Here is a 21,592-nt window from a genome sequence, read left to right as displayed (position 1 = left end):
GTTTCTAAAAAAGAAAAAGGAAAGGAAATTAGTTTCTAAAAACAGATTAAGAAAGTTTCTAAAAAAATTAGTTTATAAAAAAACAGAAAAGGAAAGTTTCTAAACCTAGAAATAGAAAACTAAGTTAATTTCTAAAATAATTCAAATAAGGGGATAATAGAAAATTTCAGCAGCTTATTTCAGGGTTTATGGACCTCTAAACAACCATATATGATGAGAATTGATGCGTAATGGACATAAACAACCAAACCCTAAACATGTAATGAATTCCCCTACAAGAACCCTAGGCTCTGATACCAAATTTGATGCAGGACATGGAAAATTAAATATGATGTGCAAGATTTCAGGCTTAGATCCTACCAATTCAGAAACAATCACACAAATTCCACGTCCCACATGAAAATCCAAACATTCAATTAAAAAGGGGAATCTATGCGGGTCCAAGCCAACACAGGCTAGGATTGGACTAATAAAAATTATAAACCAAACGATGTCAAAGGAAAATAAAATCAACTACTCATGCATAAAAATCAGTCCCTAATCCAAGGGATTCCCTAATTTCAATTCAAGGAACCCTAAGGTGATAAAAAGGGGCAAATCAATTAGGGATCATGTAATCTAGGGTTAAGATTCATGAAAAACGGCTATGAGAGGATAAAAACCTGAGCCAAAAGATGATCCCGCGCGTGGACAACAATAATGGCCTAGACGGACGTGCGTGTGATCCCGACCGCACATGTGTGGGGCCCACTATTCAGAAAAAGGTCACCTTGGCCCTGGTCGGCCAGGGATGGACTCCAAAACCCCCAAATCTCAGCTCGATCCGATGTACGGTTTGTGCGTGGTGCTCTGCCGAAGTTTCAGCTCGCCTGCGGGCCGAAATATGGAAACTTGCTGTAATGAAGAAATCTGATGCAACAAAAGGACAAATTCGAAGTACGGATGGTGGGGGAAGACGGAAAAAAAGATGATGGAGGATGGGGGTGAATCGGGATCGATGTGGCTTCGCACCACGGTAGTTAGCCCTTCGAAAAGGGAGGGCTTCGCACCCACTTTTGAATTCTTCCACTACTCACGAAGAGAGTAGAAAAATAAAGCAGAAATTTTTTTATTAACTTCAATGAATGAAAAGAACTACAAGGGGTGCCTATTTATAGGGAGAACCCTATACCCAAAAACTCGCACCATGTGCGACACTTATTGCTTGGCGATGAAGTAAACTAAAATAAAAACCAAACAAGGAAATCTAAAGCGTTCATGATGTTCTAAATAATAACAATAAGCAAAACCTAAAATATAAAACCAATCCGACGAGTGGGCCACGATCATGAGATCCCATGGTGGGCTTTTCTTGACTATCGGGCCACTTTTTTGAACCAAAACTTGACTTCTAGCTAGGAGGCCCTCTATGGACGTCGTCATCGATCCAGATCGATGGTGGGGTCCTCCTTCTACGTACATACGTGCGTAGGGGGGGCGGCGTGAGTGCGCGTGTGCGTGATGTCCCCATCATATATGGTTAGGGTGGACTAACCATCATCTAACGATGTCCTATGATAAAAATACACAAGATTAGGATCGACCAACGATGGGCCCTGCATGCAAAGAAAGTACACAACACGTGGCTCAGATCAGTGTTCGAGTTGTCGGTATCGCTACAAGTTTCGCTGGCCGGAGATAAAGATGTAATATCGTTATCGCCGATAATATCACCGATAATCGGAAATGCAGGGTAAAAGGGGGAAATATGGGGAAAATGATGAAATTTTTCAGTGAAACTTCTGGACATGTCTAAATATACATATTTACATATTCAGGAATGAAAATTTTGCAAAAAGAATGCATTAAATTAGAAATTTTCATTTAATGGGGGCAAAAAAGTATGCGTTGTCGTAAGAAATCACTTAAATAGTAAACAAAATTAGTTTATATAATACAAATGCAGCTGGTATACAGTAATTAAGACATGTAAAAGTAAATGAACTCAAAGATGCCAAATCAAGGATGGATTAGATTATCCGATCAGTGTGGTATTTGATACTTTGGCTGTGTATGACGCTTGATACCTAACATTTGAAAATGGTACATGTGGCAAATTTTAACATAATCTAAACAGTGTTTTCGCTTCATCAAGATCTGTGTAACCTAATCAAGAGGTTGGATGGCAAGAAAAAAAAAAAACCATTACAATGGCCTTATGAAGTGTTTAATGGTGAGCATTTAATCGCCATTGTTTCCTTTAGTGCGGTCCACCTAAGATGCAGTCATGCAGATCTGTCTCATTTTAGACTCATGCCTTAAAATTATCTATCAAAATAAATGGACAACATTGATAAAATATTTATCATTATGATGGCCCCACATAACATTGACCCATCAATCCACGGATACAAACAAGTGACACGTGCGCACCCTATAAATCAGTACGCTTATCACTGTGTGGAGCCCATTGTGATTTATGTATTTTATCCACCCCATCCATCCATTTTACAAGATAATTTTAAGGCTTGATCCCAAAGATGAAGCATATCCAATGCTCTAATGGACCACACCACAGGAAGCAATGTGAATTGAACATGCCTACCATTGAAAAATTATTAGGGGCCACAAAAGTTTTGGATCCATGTCATTTTTGTATCTTACTTTCACCCATCCCCGTGTGATCTTATGAACAACTTGGATGACAAATAAACACCACTGTGGGCCATGGCGCCTAGGAAGGTTTCAACGGTAGGAATCATTGTCCCCATTGCCTTGGTAGTGTGGTCCACCCTAGCTTTGGATCTTCCTCATTTTTGGGTTCACTACCTAAAATGGTCTCGCTAATTGGATGGACCATGTGGATATAACACATACATCATGGTGGGGTCCACAAAACTTGGTGACGTCCACACACCACTTATGTTAAAATGAAGAGCGGATTGCGTACCGAGTAACTCAATAGGTTAAGCGTGCTGTGTAAACTATGTGGGTCCACCATAATTTATGTATTTTATCCACTCCATCCAACCATTTTAATAGATAAATTTTGGGCTTGAGCGTAGAAATGAACTATATCCAAACCTCAAGTGGAACACATAATGGGAAATAGTGTGAATTGAACATCTACTGTTGAAAATTTCTTGGGGGCCACGGAAGTTTTGGATCAAGCTTGTATTTGTGTTTTCCCTTCATCCATGTCTGTGTGATCTCATGAACAGGTTGGATGACAAATAAACATCACTGTGGGCCCAAGAAATGTTTCGATGGTGGAAGTTATTATTTCAACTGTTTCCAATGGTATGGTCCACTTGATCTTTGGGTATGCTTAAATTTTGGTCTCAACCCCTAAAATAATATGAAAAAACGGATGGACGGCATGGATGGACTAGATGCATTCACGGTGGGCCTACTAGAGTTTACTCTATACGGTTAGAGCGTATAACTCAGTACGCAATGTGCTTTCCGCGTAAAAACCGGACGCGGATTAGATACTGCTGTAGGGACACTCGCTACACGTCATCAAGTTCCGTGGACCCTACTAGGATGTACATGTTGTATCCACAACGTCCATTCATTTGGAGATATTATTTTAAGGCATTACCTAGAGAATGAGGCAGATCCAAAGCTTTAGTGGACCCCACCACACAAAACTGCGGGAAGATTGATGTACACCGTTGAAACCTTCATAGGGACCACCGTAACGTTTATTTTCCATCCAATCTGTTCATAATGTCACAAAGACATGAATGAAGAGGAAAAACAAATTTCATATTGATCCAAAACTTCTGTGACCCAAAAACGTGTTTTAATGGTAGACGTTCAATTTCCCACTGCTTTTTGCAGTGTGGTCCACCGATAGTTAGATCTGTCTTATTTTTCTTCTAACTCCTTACGACGAGCTCGCCAAATGGATTAATGGTCTGGATATAACACCTACCTCATCATCAGACCCACTTAACTTGCTGACGTGAATACAGCAGGTATACAGCTGGTGTAAGGTACACCAGCCAATCCGCGTCCTCATATCAAGCCCGAAATAAAGAAAAAAAAAAAAAAGAAAGAAAACCCTGAAATGTCGTTCGCGAGGGATTCTTGCCGAAGAAAGGGGGTTTTTGAGGGAGGGTTTCGAAACCCTATAATATTCCCAAATCGCGAGGAAATTCCTAAAATCGCTAATTTTTCGCCGAAATTTCAAGCTTCAAATGGAAAAGGGAAAGGGGATTTTGCGGTTTTTCTTACCTCTTAGCAATGTTCGAAGATCGATAGGAGGCATTCTTCGGAGCTGTGAGTTTCGATTAACCAGGTATGCTATCACTCTCACGCATTTACAAAAACAGCGAAATCAAAGCGATTTTTTTATTTTTTTTCCCCTTATTTTTACCTATTTATCGAAAAAATGGGCTGTTGGCTGCGTGGTTGGTGGCTACGGTCGATATTCTCGGCGATAATCCAAAATTATCGACAATATCTCCGATTTTTCGCCGATAATAGGGAGAGAAACGAAAAATTGGGGTTTCGGTATCGCTAGACTAGCGACATCAATATTATCGCCAATAATATCGACATTTCGTCGACAATTTGAACACTGGCTCAGATCATCTACAGGTGACCCCATTTGCAAATACACATGGTTAGGATCGACTAACGGTGGGCCCCACATGGGTAAAGATCATTTAATGATGGGCCTTACAAGGAAATTCACATGGTTAAGATGATCCCCACATGGTTAAGATGATCTAAGGATGGGCCCAACATGGAAATACAAGTGGTTAGGATTAGTAATGATGCCTTGTTTAGAGTGAGAATGGAAATGGATTTTCATCCAATGCTACCAATATCCATTTTTAGGTGTTATGGAGGAAAAAGGGATGAAAAGGGGGTTACTTTTACAGGAAAATATGGAATTGTGGAAATTCATTTCCAAGAAACATGTCCAAACAAGCAAGGAAAATTACATTTCCATGGAAAAGACATTTCTCTTCTTTCTGCGAATTCAAACAGGCAATTTTCTTTTGGTAACACAAGAAAGCCATTCAGATAGTACAGAAGTAGGGTTATTAGCAGGCTGTGCCTGGATTTTCTTGTGCCCAGATTTTGAACTAACCAGGCTGGACCTATTCAAATTTGATTCTGACCTCGTCCACTGACAGCCCTGTTGAAAAGTAAAAGTTATGACTATCATGGACATTTTGAATTCAGATGGAATACTCATCCAAGTTTTTAGTTGACTTATCAACAGTCCCTGTCAGGTTTTTAGATTTTATACCTTGGTCAAAAGAATTTGAAGCACTGCGGCTGATCAAACAACCACAATTAGTTGCTGAAAAAAAAAAAGGGAAAGAAAGAAAGAAAAAATTTCAAAACATTGTGATCCATAAAAAGTGGCTAACAGCAATTAGTTGCTGAAATTAATTTTGAAGTGAAGTCATAGGTTATGGTTTTCTCCAAGTCTAGCGTTCATGTCTGAGTTTCAATTCATTTCTGTCGGTGTTTGCAAATTACTTTAATTACAGTTTTGAACATTTTCCACGGCAATAGAAGAGTCACTGCACCTACAGCTGTTCCTGTGAAATATATTAGCTTAATGAGGTTTTGTTCAAAGCATGTTCTGCCAATGCAAATCTGATTTTTGTTGCTATATTATGTTGTTATCGGTGCTTGAGCTACTTGCTGCATGCGCCTTTGCATCTTCCCTTAATTAGAAGCACTATAGAAATGTTGGGGGTAGTAAAAAAGAGTTCTGCTAAGCATGCACCCCCAAGCTTGTTGGGGATCTGGGCCTTGCAATTCAAGGGCCTATTGTATAGATGACCAGGCCTGAAAATCAGCCCTGTGAACTCAGCAGGTCGGCTTCACATGCATGGATACAAGAAATGGTTTCAAAAACTCGCCAAAACATGCGTGGCCCACCTAATAAGTTGTCTGGCTCAATATTTAGGTCATGTCGTCTACATGGTGGGATTCATGGCTCAAATGTCTGGAATGTGCAAGGTTTGCACGTTTGAAGGCATGCGACCTTAAGGAAGCACTTGAAGAAACAAGGTGTTGCTGGAGCCAGATGATTGCACTCTCTTGAGCAATTCATGTAATTTTGAGAGTTCGATTGGAAAGATATGCTGTCTGAAAAGTGTTCCTGATCATTCTAAGCACCTGGGAAGATGTTTTACTGAATGTCGTGGTGTGTGTGGGAACAGGTCGGACTCTCTCGTGCTCGGAGGCTAGCACAAGGGCAATCCATAAAGATCCAGCTCTTTGTTCCTTTGCCAGTTCAGGTTGATGGAGAGCCTTGGGTTCAGGATCCATGTACGTTAGGAATATCGCATCATGGCCAGGTTCTCTCTCTCTCTCTCTCTCTCTCTCTCTCTCTAATATATGTACATTTTTCTTTATGCAAGGCCGAGTTCTCTATTTATAGCAAATGGCAACTTCCCTCTTCAGCACAGAACTTGTACATGTGGGGCACACGGTCTGGTGATCCAAATCTTTCCTTAGATGGACCATGCCCCAAAATTCTCTCAGATTGGAAGTGCCTAACTTTGGTCTTTTTCTTCAGCACAGAGCTTGTACATGTGGGACACATGATCTAGTGATCCAAATCTTTCCTCTGATGGACCATGCCCCAAAATTCTCTCAGATTGGAAGCAAGGTATTTTGTATCAGTAACGGTGGCCGTAATGGTCACCACCATTATCGATACGGGGGCATAATGACCGTTACAAACCCTATAACAGCTGAAATTTTTCGTTTGCCCAAAAAAATCTGAAAAATATTTAGAAAATCTAGAATAATGTAAATATTCCAAATATGTATTCATTTTTTGTTTTGAACATGTTTATGGTAGTGTAACGGTCCACTCTTTGGCGAGAGTGTTGTATCGGGCCGTCTAGTGGATTTGTGAACATGATTATGTCTCTAATGTTTACACATCACAATCAAGCATTAGAACTAGAAATTAGAAAAAAAATGCATAAATACTAATTTTTCAATTTTTTGAACTCAAATCACTTCAATCTATGGTTTTAATCTTAAAAACTATAGTAAGAGTGGCCGAAATCTATTGTAAAATGATCTAAGATAGTTTTGGAATAAGAAAAGTGAAAAAATGGATTTAAATATTAAAAAAAAAAGTTGTTGTTTTTCGATCGTTATGGGGGTAACGGTCGTTATGTCCCGTAACGGCCGATACGGTCTGAAAAAACCAACTGCCCTATTTCACCCCCGTATCGCGTAACGGTCATGGCTATTACCTATACATATCGGCCTTTACGGGAGAAACGTAATGGATATGGAACACCTTGATTGGAAGTGCCTAACTTTGGCCTTTTTTTTCTTTTTTTTCCATGAAGGGTGGACCATTGGTCCATTTGTTTCTTAACCATCTATTTGCAACCCAAGCATCAAATTCAGGATTGTCCCACTGGGGGTACCTATAGGCAGGTTTCAATTACAGTAGGATGAATCAGATGAAACTCTCGATCATAGGAACATGGGGCCTACATGTATGAGCTTCGGGCTGAACAGGAAAGTTCCCTATTTGTATGTACATGCTTGCTCTCTCGATCTACCTCCCTCTCCCTCTCTCCCTGCGTCTCTCTTGTCTACATGCACACATGCACACATGCATACTACACATGGATCATCATCATCGTCTGGCCTGGTCCCAACTATTTTGGGTGGGATCTAAAAAAATCTTGTTTTGCCATTCACAAGATCCTGTTCTCAGTGTCAGGCACATGTTGGATCTACATCGACATGGATTTTGGGGAAAACCCTTGATATTTTAGTTTCTTTAGTATAATTTATAGATTTAAATGGTAATCAATACATTTTTTTTTTTTTTTTAAATTTAAATACGGATTATATTTTTCTTTATATGATGTTTTTAGGAAGCCTTTAGGGCCTTTTTGGCTTCATGGAAAGGAAAGGAAACATTGTTTCCCATGGAACTCACCTTTCTTTGTGGGAATTTGTGGGAAACACCATTTCCCACTTTTTATCTTTGTTGGAAAATAAACAAATTTATTTTCCCACCTCCGCCAAAGAAAAGAATTTTCCCACGATAGAAGGAAAATGAGTTTCTCGAGAGTTAAGCCCAAATCTACCACTACCCATCTTCAATTGCCTCAAATGTACCACATCTGCCAATGTGGCAACAGAGCCATTGTCCATCTTCAGTTATGCCCCACACATGCCACTATGCCACATGTGCCAATGTGCCACCATCCATCTTCTTGTGCCCCACATGTGCTAACGGGCCACAAACCATCCATCTTCTCTTATGCCATGTGCTAATGTGCCACATACAATGTTTAGAGTATCAGTATCCTTACATGTATTGTGGCTAGGGATACGGAAACATGTATCAGCATTACTAGTATTATCTTCGATTGGATTGTTTGGGAGAAACTTTGAGGAAACGTTGGGAAAGGTGGTATTTTTAACTGAGACTTCAGGAGATGTTAAAAGACATGTTTATACATGTAGGAATAAAAAAATTGCAAAAAACAACTATACATAATAAGTTCCCATTTTATAGGGGTCTAAACATTGTGTGTTTCCACTTTGAGGTCATGGGTTTGAGAACCCATGTGTGTGTGTGTGGGGTGTAACCATGTAAGAGTGTGTTCTCACCTTTCAAAAATAAATAAATAAATAAATATATAATTTGGCATCTTTCTTTACTGGCGGAGATATGGTTCATTTGGTTAGAAAGGAACGATTGATGTTTCAAAAATAGGGTGGGGCAAGTATTAGAGGTCTTTAACAGGGCTAAGATGCATGTAATGGAGTGTGCAATCTCAACAAAGCTTATTGCTCGTTTTCTTGATAGTTGGCTAGAGTTGTAAATTGTCTTTTCTTTTCTTTTTGTTTGTATTCTTTAGCCTGCCACCTTTCATTAATAAAATGTCAACTATATATATGTATATATAATTTGTAGTCAATCAATAGATCAACAAACACTCATTAATATATAAAATTTCCACATTAATTAATAATTAAAAATATAAAAAATGGAAATTTTTGGATTTTACCAATTTTCCCCCTTTTCACTTAAATGTTAAATTTTCGCCACAAATCTATGTCAATGCATGAGAATCGTGCATAGACATGAATTTCCATTGCAATCCATGCTAACATTGAAAAAAAAAGAAGTTTTTTATGGAGAGTTTTGGCTTGTCTTCATTTTGAGTTGAGATCGCCCCAAATCCAAACCTTGATTCAATAAAAACCTAGAGCGATTGAAATCACCCAAGGAACAAAATTTCAAGAAAAAAAATAAAATCCAAAAATAGAGTGTATTTTTTTTTTTTTTTTTTTTTTTTTTTTTTTTGCGTTTTTGTAAATTTTTTACAATTTTCTATCAATTTTTGCTTATGTGTGGATGTTTCCCTGCAATCAAGATTTTATGCTGGTACTGGGGATATTATCAATGGTATTGCTGATATCGGGGAACTTGGGATTCTTCTCAAAATATTGCTAATATCGTCAAATATTGCCGATATTATCGAAAATATTGACGATATTTTGAAAATTTTAAACTGCCGACAATTTTAATATTATTGACTTGGTGATACTGACAATATTGCCGATATTATCAATAATATCCTCGATATTTGGATCAATGGCCACATATACCACCATTCATCATATCGTGCGCCTCATATGTGCAAAATACTCCACATGCGCAAATGCGCCACATGTGCCATACATGCTGTCGTCCTTCTTTTATCTCTCTAAATATGCCACGTGCCATTGGTGTGAATATGCCCAAGTGCTTCCATTTAGCTTTTAGTGCCCACCTGTCAAATGTGTCAATGCATGTCTTGTGCCACATGTACCTAAGGTGTTCCGTTGCGGTAACGGTGAGCTTAATGGTGCCCACCTTATCGTTATGGCCCCTGTCACGGTTAAAAAAAATTTGCCAAAAAAATCCAAAAAAAATCCATTAAATTCAAAAAATTCTAAATATTCCAAATATGCATTCATTTATAAATTTGAATATGTGTATAGTGGTGTAATGGTCCACTCTTTGGTGAGAAAGCTGTATTGGGCTGTCCGATGAATTTATGAACCTGACAACCTAGAGTTGACTGCAAAACTCATAGATTTTTTTATTTTTTATTTTTTATTTATTTATTTTTTAACTATCTGATACCAACGATATATATATTAGAATGAATGTAATATCAAAATATCCCAAATGTATAGTGTTTGTGTTTGCTGTTATTTTCCATAATTTACTCAACATTACATACCTGAGGACTTGCATAAATCACAATGTTCATTCTATTTAAAGTCTTCAACATGCCAGAGACTTCTCATATCCTATGATTCCTGTCCTGTCATCCTCAAGATACAATAATAATAATAATAATAATAATAATAAAAAATAAATAAATAAATAAATAAATAAATAAATAAATGGTAGTGTTTGATTTACTCGCTTATAACTTGATTAAGGATTACTTGATTGGTTGTCAGGGGAGTTATTTTAAGCGTAAGTTCAATAGTGTCAAATGTGTGCTTGCTTGGTGAATATGTGGGTAATGGGTATAGAAATACTTACCTTAAATGTAAATAATATTTCAAAAAAGTATACTTTAATAAAACTCCTGAGTCACCACTAAAATGAAAATTTACTTTGTTGTGGTTGCTTGACCTCCACGTCCTCGTCACCATTAGGCTGTGATTGTGGAATAGGTGCTGCATATCCATAATATCCAGTGCCAGAGGGAAAACCCAAGTCAACGAAACTAGAGAATGACTGATCCTAACTAAGCAACGACTCCGATCCCATGTAAGGATATCCACTAGTGCTTGTCGAATAGCCATACTGGTGCCCGTACTCGGGTTGTTGAGATTGAGAATGTGTCTGTGATGAATAACTTGGATTTGAATCCGGATATCTATAATCATATGGAACATGTGGATCAGGAGGACTACTTTAACATGCATGTGACGGAATAGGCTTCGTATAATTGTAATCCCATTGGCCATAAGAATATCCATAATGCCCGGGACCATAAGCCTGCTGATGTTCCAGACTTCCCGGTGCACTACTAGAGCCAACCTCCTCTCATTGGTTCTATCGTGACTCAGTGGACTCATAAGTCCGACCTCGTGTACCTCGTTGATGCTCATCGGCCTCGCAATTTGTAGACGATAGTATGGTGTGCTGAGCAACACCAGAAGTGGGACCAACGTATGGTGCATCACCACTACTATGATCATCCGTCTTGGTCTTGCTGCTACTACTCGTACTCTTCCCCTGAGCCAGACTTTGCATGAAATCTGCCCCTCTTTTTGGATCCAACATAGCTGCACGACTCTTTTGCTACGTCGTGCATATTATTGGGTCATCCACTTCCAAATCTTCAATATCCTCTTCTATCTGTTTTTCACTTACTTCCAGTGTTCGCATTGCAGACGAAATGTCGATAATATCGCCAATAATATCGGTGTCGCTAGATTAGCGACACCGAAACCCCAATTCTTCGTTTCTCTCTGGATTATCGACGAAATATTGATGATATCATCAATAATTATGGATTCTTGGCGACAAATATGTAATAAGCGAAAAAAAAAAAAAAAAAAAACTTTGATTTGGTAAACCTGGTTGATGGTTGATCAGAACTCGGAAGAAGAGAATCTCGTGGGCATTAATCTACAGCTCTCGTCTTCGATAGAGGTAAAAAAATCTGAAAATTTCCCTTTTCTTCGTTCGATTGGAAGATTGATGTCACAAATACATGATTTTGGCAAAAAATCGAGGATTTTAGAAGATTTCTTTCTGATTCCTGTTGGATTTAGGGTCTTGAAACCCTTAATCGAAAATACCCCTTTCTTCGGCGAAAACCCCTCTTCGCAAACAAAATCGCAACCCCCCCCACCTTTTTTTTGTTTTTTTTTAATGCTTCAGAATTCTGGAAGCGGACTGCATGGTACGCTTTAGCGTACTAGGTAAACTCTTTGGGCCCACCGTGAATGTATGTGATTTATCCACCCCGTCCATTCATTTTTCCAGCTAATTTTAGGGGCAAATCGCAAAATTAAAGCATATCCACAACTCTAGTGGACCACACCACAAGAAACAATGAGAATAATGATTTTCATTGTTGAAACCTTCCCAGGGGCCATAGTGATGTGTATTTATCATCAAACCTTTTCGTAAATATACAAAGGCATGGATGAAGGGATAAAACAAATATCAACTTGATTCAAAATTTATGTGGCCCCCATTAAGTTTTTGATGGTATGCGTTCAATTCACATAGTTTCCTGTGGTGTGGTCCACTGAAGATTTGAATCTGGTTCATTTTTTGGATCACGCACTAAAATGAGCGGTCATATATGATGGACAGTGTAGATGTAAGGCGCATACTTCACAGTGGGTCCCACAATTAGGGATCCACTGACCTCAGTAGATTTTGGGATCCACCCAAACCGCGCCAGAACGGAAGCGAATTGCGTACTGAGCAAACTCTATGGGGCCCACCATGATTTATGTATTTGATCCACTCTGTCCATCCATTTTATTAGATAATTTTAGGGCACAAGCCAAAAAATGAAGCATATCCTAAGAGCATTCCTCACATAATCCACTGTTCAATATGCCAACAAAGATGTTGTGCATACTCATGTACTGATGTGAGTCCTTAAATTACCCGAGACAAAGAAACACTATTTTAACTGTTATCAAGTCCTATGACAACCACACACGTGTTAGCCCAAGCACATGGTGGTTGTGAACATTACTTTTCATGGACAAGGTTCCTTGAGCTATTTCTCTCCCGTGTCATAGGCTCACCCATATGCACATAGCTCAATAAAATATCCATGATGGACTTTTATGGTTCATCACCATAGTATACAATCAAGTATAACTCATGAATATGAATGAAACATATGATGATAATATAACCTCATAAATAATATTAAAAAAAATATATCTTTATAATTTCTGGATTTGTCTTTCAATGGCACACATCCCGGTATTGCTATATCTTTTCCTTAGTTGTCAACTTGTGGGCATCTGATAGAAGGGGTTGTACCTCACAATCTGGGAACTGCCATGGCATGCCTCATTGACTGTGGGGCTGACCAGATCAGTAGTCGAGATCACTATACAATGTGCTCCACATGCACACTCTTTAGTACCCTGTAATTCGTCTACAAATAATGTATAGACATCCCTTTCCCTTAAGGAGAGTCAGCTGTCTCATTAGATTCATTATAGGAGAGAGCAATCAAGAGAGAGCTCTTTTATGCCTCATATAGGTATTTAGAACCCAATTGCCCATAAGTCTGGTTATGCAAACTTAGCTGACTTCACTTCTTTGGATGAGTTCGAAACTGTGGAAGTCTTTATCTCGTTGACCCTTCTTTTCTTTCTTTCTTTTTTTCTTTTCTTTTCTTTCTTGTTTTTTTCTTCTTTCTTTTTTCTTTTTATCTTTTTGGTTTCTTTCCTTCTCTCTCTTCATAACCTGCAAACTTTTGCATTTCCTCTTCCATGCACCCCTACCCCCAAACCCCATCTCCCTCTCGTACTCTTTCCCTCTTTCTCAATCTCTCCATCACCTCAACTGAGAAACCTATCATTTTATGAATTCCAGGATCATGACATCCATACACAAATTCTTGGGTTCCTTGTAACTCTAGATTTGCAATCTAAACAACAATAATCCAACTTCCTAAAAGTCTTCCTCCTCCAACCCAACTTACAAGTATAGTATCTTGACTTCCCTTGTAACTGACTTCCAGGCATCCAAGCAACCCACCTTTGGATTTTCTATATTTGTTTGGATTGGTGGAATCTTGTTTTCTTCCATGGAAAAGAAAACATTTTCCATATATGTGACATTTTCACTGATTGTGACAATAAAGTAACTTTTGGAAAACAGTTTTTCTTAAAAAAGGGTGATTTCCCTTTCCTCCCAAAAACCTAATAAACTTGTTTTCCTTTTTTTTTTTTTTTAATAGAGAAAATACCCACATTTTGTTCTTCTATTTTTCCTTGGAAATCACATTTGCTAAAACCAAAAACCTTTTTAGGATTCTTTTCCATGAATTTCCTTATCTACGGTTTTCCTCATATGTGACTTTTCCTTTCCACATCTACTTTTTGGATTCCATCAATCCGAACAAGCCAAATTGAACCCTAGATTTCTATACTTCATAGAGATCGCAAACTTTTGAGGCATTAGTGGCTTAGTAAATTTTTTTAATCTACTTGGGTAAAACCGGTGTCAATTGAAAACTGCCTTACAGCTTCTTCTCCTGGCCCTGTCATCATCATAAGTCTACTTATACATTAAGACGTTGCAGTCTCATAGCCCATTTCTGCAACTCCCTATATGGTGACACACAATCCAACCTGGCATCTTTGTGGGACATCTGAGCTGTACATCAGGTGGACTCCGTCGTGTAGATGACCTGACATAAAATCAGGTTAGCCAACTCACTAGGTGAGCTTGATGACAGAAACAGTGGAGAGTGTCCAGTGGTCTTGCTTTCCCGTACTTGTGGCCTAGATTATGAGAGGAAAATCTGATTTTTGGGCCAGATAATCTCTATTGCGGGTCCTTGTCCAGCACATATGTCAGGTTGGCACATGTGGCTGTGTTTTGGGGTGCATGTTGGCCTAGTGTACATATAATACTCAATGACAATTATTCTTGTGCCCATGTTTGGATGCTCATGTGTCAAGAGGTAACTGACAAAATTTGAAGATGTTTCTTATTGTTCATAATGAGAAGTAGGCCTCAAATTGCTGATAAGAAAGTACGACTTGAAACTGATGTAAGTACAAGTTGGAGAGTTGAACATTGACATGAATACTTAAGAAAGGGGAATTATTTGATTCTCTGGTGAAGTATGACACTTGATTGTACAAGTGGCATACATTAACTCAAATTAAAACCGTCTAAATTGTGGAACCCACTGCATCCAAGTCGCAGTCCCAATATTTGTTTGGTTGAGCAATCCTAACCTTTGATTTGTGGACACTTATATGTCGAAATAGAACCATTTTATATTTTTTTCCTTTCTACCATCTGACAAATGCCCACTTATCAGATAGGTAATCAAACAACCGTAATTTTTGGTTTATGATACATCTAAACCAGGACCTATAACTGGGAAATTTTAGTTTGAATTACTTGTATGCCATGTATGCAATTTCCATGTAATTTCTAAGTGCTTGCATATCATTGATCAGACTCAGGCAAACTGCAATTTGGCTATTTTTACTCTACTAGAATGATAATTTCAATTGAATTTGATTGTGCATCCAAATGTACCCTATGAATGTAAAATATCATTTGAACAGGCACACACCAACGTGGAATGCTCATGTATGTGACTGCACCCTGGTCTTTGATGTTCTGATTAATTTCGTTGTGTTTGTCAAAAGGCATTTATGTTGAAGAGGGCATCAGAGGAGCCACTTGGTCATGCAGCTGCTATTATCACCGATGTGCTGGAGAATGCCGAAACCAACAAAATCATCAATGCTTCTCAGAAGCGGGCCCTCCTCCAGGAAATGGCCCTCAGGCTTTCCTAGAGCCCTCCCTTGCATCCCTCAGGTTTGCTTGTTTTCGTTCCAGTCAAAAAACATCACCACAGAAATCTTGATTGGTGCGTATGATCGTTTTCTTTAAGAGCAATAATGGCTCTTCCAAATTTTATGGTTTCATAATGTAATGACTCCCACTTCACTGCATCGATTCTATGATATTCTCGTGGGGTGTTTATGGCAGCAATTCGTTGGTTGATTTCCATTTCATGGTTTATACATGTAAACATTCATGTGCATACGCACTCATATATACATACATGCATACATGTTTATGCATGTGTACATACATGCATACATGTAGACATGCACAACAGAATAACGTGACATCTACATCGACTGATTCTTTGGAATATTACTAACCATAAGCACTTGTGCTTCATGACCGCTTACTTGGCAAGAAGGTCTGTTTGAGCTTCTTCCAGAGCCTTGGCACGATCCCTCGGGTGCTCTTATTGCTGGTCTTGGCATCAATGGGCCCCCAGGAAACATGTGGGCAGGTCACCCGCTTGGGTGCTGTGGCATTCTCTTTATACAAGCGGTCTAGACGTTGACTGGAAGGGTAGAAGGGTGATCTTAGCTGATGAGGGTAGGTTCGGGTGGTTTGTATGGCACGATTAAGCTGTTGTGCTACTGCTTTTAGCTCGTATGAATCATAGAGCGTGCTGCCTCCATTCCAAGGGCTCAACCTCCAAAGGGGGGTTCGAGCATTTAACTGGAGATGCATCCTTGTGGGAGTCACGGATAGTTGCTTCTCTCCTGTACTTTTCTGCATTGGCGAGTGATGTGGAACCTGATCAAGCTCTTGGATGACGCCCCTGAGCTTGTAAGAGTCATGATGCATGCTACCTCCGTTTGAAGGGCTCAACCTCGAAACAGGGGTTTGAACTTGTAGCTGTAGATGGGTTGTCGATTGGCACTTTTCTTCTGAGGTTTCCTCGTCCGGAAGGTTGTACAGAGCTGGACCAAGCTCTCGGGTGATGGTCTCAAGCTCGTAAGAATCATAGAGCGTGCTATGTCCATTCGAAGTTCTTGATCTCAGCATGGCTGTTAGAACCTGGAGCTGGGGATGGGTTGCAGTGGGGCCAACGGATGTATTTTCCTGGGCTGTGCATATAGCATGATTGAACTGTTGTGCAACCGCCTTGAGCTCAAATGAATCATAGAGCACGCTGTGTCCATTCCAGGGGCTCAACCTCCTGTTAGGGGTTTGAGCCTGTAACATTGTGGTGGGGGTTGTTGGTAGGCATTTCGCTGCTGAGCTTTCCTGTGATGGTGGGTTGTAGAGAGCTTGATTGAGCTCATGGGTGATGCTTTTGAACTCATAAGAATCATAGAGCTCGCTACCTCCATTCCAAGGGCTCAATGCAGGGGTTTGAGTTTGTTGCTGGAGATGGGTTGTGGATGGCCACTTCTCTTCTGAGCTTTCTGTGGGCGGTGGGCTGTATAGAGCCCAACTGCCCTCTTGGGTGGTCTCGAGCTTGTAAAGATCGTAGAGTGTGGTGCGACCCGGCCAGGTTCCTGAGATGGGCGTGAGAGCCTGGGCATGGGGATGGACTGTGGTGATGGCCATGGATGGGTGCTTATCTTCTGAGATTGCATCAGGTGGTGGGAGTTTCCTTTGGTTTGAAGCCTCTTCCATTGGAAGAAGGGGTCCAAAAGGAAGGATCTTAAGATGTTAAGAGTTCGACTTTTAAAGGACTCTGATAAGTTTTATTATTATTTATGTGGTGTTTGCTTAGGAATCAACGAGGTTGGGTACATGCTCACAAGGAAATCCCATTGGGTTCTACGTTCCTCTGGACTAATTGGATTTTGGCTTCATTGCTCCAATTTCTATTAGTGGACAACTAAAAGAAGTCTTAGGATAGGCAGGATGGGGACAAGATCCATTAGATCAACGGTGTTGATCAGAACATCGGGACCCTCGTGTATGGAGTTATACTTGTAGGACCCCTAAAAAAAAATAAAATGAGAGAGTAATTCGCAAGGTCCCAAACCACGTCAACAGTACCTATGTTTGAAATGGGTGTGTTATGTAACATATTGTTCACCACCGACACTGTTATGTATTCCCCCGTAACACACACACACACACACATGCATGCACGCATGTATCATTCATGGTATGGGCAATGCCGACATGGGTGCGTTTGGAGGGACGTTCCTCAAATTGAAGTTTTGTAATTTAATGCAATGCATTTTAGTGAAAGTGGCACTTGAGAAATCACCTTTTTTTTTTAAAATTATTATTAGACAGCCTTTCTATTGCTTGCCTTGTTTCTAGCTTTACTAGCTTCCTTAACTGCAGGAATATCAGATTGGTGGACCATCAAATGATCAGATAACTGCAATGGGCCAGAGTCGATGGTAAACACCGAAGTCTTCCAAATTGCAAGTTCCCATCTATTCAATAGTTAGAGAAATAGGATTTTCCAATCTGAAATTTATGGGGTGCCCCGTCCACAGGAATGGACGGTCCTGATGCTCATGCACCATGATGGTACAATTCGTGGCTCACGTTTCTACAGTCCTGGAGGAATAGTAGGGGTGTTGAACCACAATATTATCATGTGGGGTCCATGGTTTGATGATCTAGATCATTAATTTGACGGGCCCGGCCATGGATGGTTGAAACGGTAAGGTCTAACCTTTGATCTCTGGCCTTCTGTTGAATGTTGACTGTTGCCGTATTTTCCTTAACCCAGCCTTCTAGGCTACTGATTGAAGGGTTAGGATCTTCCCATTGGGAGATTTCCAACTACCCCCATTGGTGGTCCATAATTACGAATGTCTGATTACCAAGCAGTGGGCCTACCATATGTATGGAATCCTGCACTCGGATGCCCATTGAATATACCATTTATTTTATGGGCTCCACCACGGATTAGAAGATCCTAACCTTTCAATCTAGAAATAAAAAAAGGGCAACCGCTTAAAAGAAAGATTGGAAGGCCAGGATCCTGCAACCAACGGTGGATGAGACTTACTGATGCAGTAGGACACGATGTTCAGAGTATAATCTAAACCGTCCATCCATCCAGCCCATGTTCGGAAGCGTGAATGATCAACGATCTAATGTTTCACCAACAACTGGGCCCCACGTTATGTGGCCGAGACCTGCACTGTTGAATCAACAGCCCGTGATTTCTAGTACTGGGTCTAACTAGATTTAATTGGAAAAAAAAAATGCAAATTAAAAAAAAAAATTTATTATAATTCTATAGAAAAATAATAAAATATTCATGATATATTTAAAGAGAAATGCTCACACACAACTAGTTGGACACTGTATTTTGGTCCAACTAGCACGGCATTTAATGAGAAAATTTTTCTCTTAAATACAAAATACATTAATTAACGCTAATTAATGTTAAGAGATAAGGTGTTTGCTTCACGTTAGTTCCTGTGCAGGACTAATTGAAAGTTTTTGGTGAGCCAACTTATTGAAAAGGTCACAAAGGTTTTGATGAAGTAAAATAAAAATTAAAAACAAATTTCAGCTTGATCCAAAACTTTTGGACCTCAAAAAGTTTTTAATGGTCAATCACCACAGTTTCTGTGGTGTGGTCCACTTGAGAATTTTATCTACTTCATTTTTTTGAATCATGTCCTACCATGAGCTGAAAATATGGATGTAGGGCATGGATATACAATACTTACATCAAGGTAGGCTCAGGGTCAAGGATGCACAGTGGTGCGTGAGAACATGTTGCACCTAATCCACTAGCACTTTTTTGGGAATATGCACCTTTTTTCTTGGAATTGGAAGAAGTTTAATAGAAGGAGATAAAGCCAACCTTGATTTTTGATATGGCCCAACGTCTCATGTATGTAAGATCCACTCCGATTATCAAATGTGCAATCTCATTGTAAGTTTAGAGCCAAAATATAAGGTAGATTTGTAATTCAGGTGAGCCACACCAATAGAACAGTTGAAGTAGAGATGTCCACCTTTGATTTTTACAGGACTCCGATCATGATTATGTGAAATCCACTCCAACCATTAGATGCTACAGCAAAGGGTAGGTGATGGACCCAAAAATAAGATCCACACGTGATTCAAGTGGGCCTCATCAAAGGAACCATTTTGGAGGGTGAGATTTTTCAGCACACTGTTTCCAATTGTGTGGTCCACCTGAACCACCAATGGGGTTGATTTTCAGTCCCTAAGTCTAACATGGGATGACACACGTGATGGTCGGGTGGATTTTACATTAGCACCACAATAGGGCCCACCCAAGCCAATGACCATTTTAAAACACTCATTTGAAAGGTAAAATAAACAAAGTCCTATCTCTCTCAACATTAATTAGCATTCATTAATTCGAACTAGTTGGACGGTCCAACTAGTTGATTGTGAGCATTTCTCATATTTAAAACTCTTAATTGATATAAATTCAACCCTTATCATATCTAAATTAGGGAGCGGATTAGCTGTTACCCGAGCATGTGGGGCCCACCTTGATGAATGTGTTGCATATCCATGCCGTCAATCCATTTTTTGCAGATTATTTTGGACGTGACTCCAAAACTTAAGCAAACAAAAATCTCAGGTGGATCACACCACTGGAAATAATGGTGAATAACCATTAAAAACTTTTTATGGGCTACAAAAGTTTTGGATCAAGCTAATCTCTGTCATGTCCCGTCATCTAGGTCTTCTTTGACATTATCAACAGGTTGGATGGCTAATAAACATTATGGAAACATTACAGTGAGCCTCAGGAAGCTTTTAATGGTAGGGTGTTCAATCACCGTGTGGTCCATCTGAGATTTTAGATTTACTTAATTTTTGGGACTAAGTCATAAAATGGGCTGAAAAAATGGATGGACGGCGTGGATATACAGAAAATCATAAAGGTGGGCTCCATGATAAGAGTAACATCCACAAATGTGTTACTTGGGTAAATCCGTCCTTCTAAATTACAACCATCGCAATTAAGTTTTTTTTTTAAAAAATTATATTTATACTGCTTATATAGCCCTAGAAAAATAAGGACAAATCAAGGATGGTTGGATCATCTGACCAGAGTGTTTTTACGTGTTAGCCCATGAAATGTGGTCTATGCTTAATGGACAGGTTAGTTGTAAGATCTCTATGTTCCTGTGTAGCAACCATCGAATTGCCAGAGTATCAAATAATTCAGATGCAGACGCTTCCTTGGCAGGCTTCACTTTGGATTGACTGCTGTTCAGACAATCCTGACCGCCCAATTGAAGAACTTTTGTGCATGGAGTGAAATGGCCCAATTTGCTGGCCAGGAATTTCAATGGTTAGGATAGCAACTTTTGGGGGGGTATTGAAGGGTCCTATCTTATGCCCAATACCTGCTTTTGTGTATCAATCGGCCAGGCTATTCAAATTGTCTCATTTATAGGCCCAAGACCTGCCCCCGACGGGTCAGGACATGGACTACATTTCATTTCCAACAGGAACCTTCCCTGTTTGGATCATGGTTAGTCAATCCAAGCCATTGATCTGATGGCCCCCCATCATGGATGGACCACTCTCAGAATATTCACTTAGTTTGTCAACTCTTTAACTTTCATTGATATGCAAATACATGGTTAAAATGAAACACGACAAACAAACCACATTCAATGTAGGAAAGATGAAAGATTCAATGGGTAGGATCTTTCAATTTGGAATATTTGGAGAAATTGTGAGAACTGTTAAATCAATTGCTTGTATAGACCAACCATGGGCCCACATCTACAAAATAGTTTCCTGTTAGGAATGAAGAGGTAAATCTGCCTCTTTTTCAATCTTTTAAAAATTACATGCCCTTTGACGCTTAAGGGCCTACGTCTGGCATTCTGTCTCTTTTCTTCACCTCTGGCATATGAGACCCCTGGCAATGTTGGAACAATTTGGATAGCCTACACCAATAGGCTACATGGCTATTTGAAGGCGATACTTATAAGGATGCGAAATACACACCATTTGATAGTATCCTGATGCCAAGCTGACCATACAAGATGCCTAAACGCCAAAGGCTATTGCTTGTATCTCAACTTGATTGATGGTTTAGAC

The 21,592-nt window shown here is 39.5% G+C and overlaps 1 protein-coding gene across 6 annotated transcripts in view; it reads left to right on the top strand.

Annotated features, from left to right (window-relative positions):
* The window catches only part of LOC131219278 (diacylglycerol kinase 1), a 62,219-nt gene extending 44,046 nt beyond the window's left edge, over positions 1 to 18,173 (top strand). For 3 of the 6 annotated variants that reach the window (XM_058214342.1, XM_058214341.1, XM_058214345.1), the window contains exons 7-8: positions 6,177 to 6,314; positions 15,394 to 15,742. In XM_058214342.1, the coding sequence (XP_058070325.1) occupies positions 6,177 to 6,314; positions 15,394 to 15,543 (288 nt within the window). In that variant the 3' untranslated portion in view covers positions 15,544 to 15,742. Of the gene's footprint in view, positions 1 to 5,920; positions 6,068 to 6,176; positions 6,316 to 15,393; positions 15,743 to 17,866 lie in introns of those variants that run through there. The other 3 variants (XM_058214346.1, XM_058214343.1, XM_058214347.1) reach the window with 3 other exon arrangements.
* Positions 18,174 to 21,592: the final 3,419 nt, after the last annotated feature.

Source organism: Magnolia sinica, chromosome 11 (assembly GCF_029962835.1).
Source record: "Magnolia sinica isolate HGM2019 chromosome 11, MsV1, whole genome shotgun sequence".
In the NCBI taxonomy this organism is placed as follows: domain Eukaryota; kingdom Viridiplantae; phylum Streptophyta; class Magnoliopsida; order Magnoliales; family Magnoliaceae; genus Magnolia; species Magnolia sinica.
The sequence above is the reverse complement of the archived record's forward strand: the minus strand, read 5'-3'. Positions and strand labels throughout refer to the sequence as shown.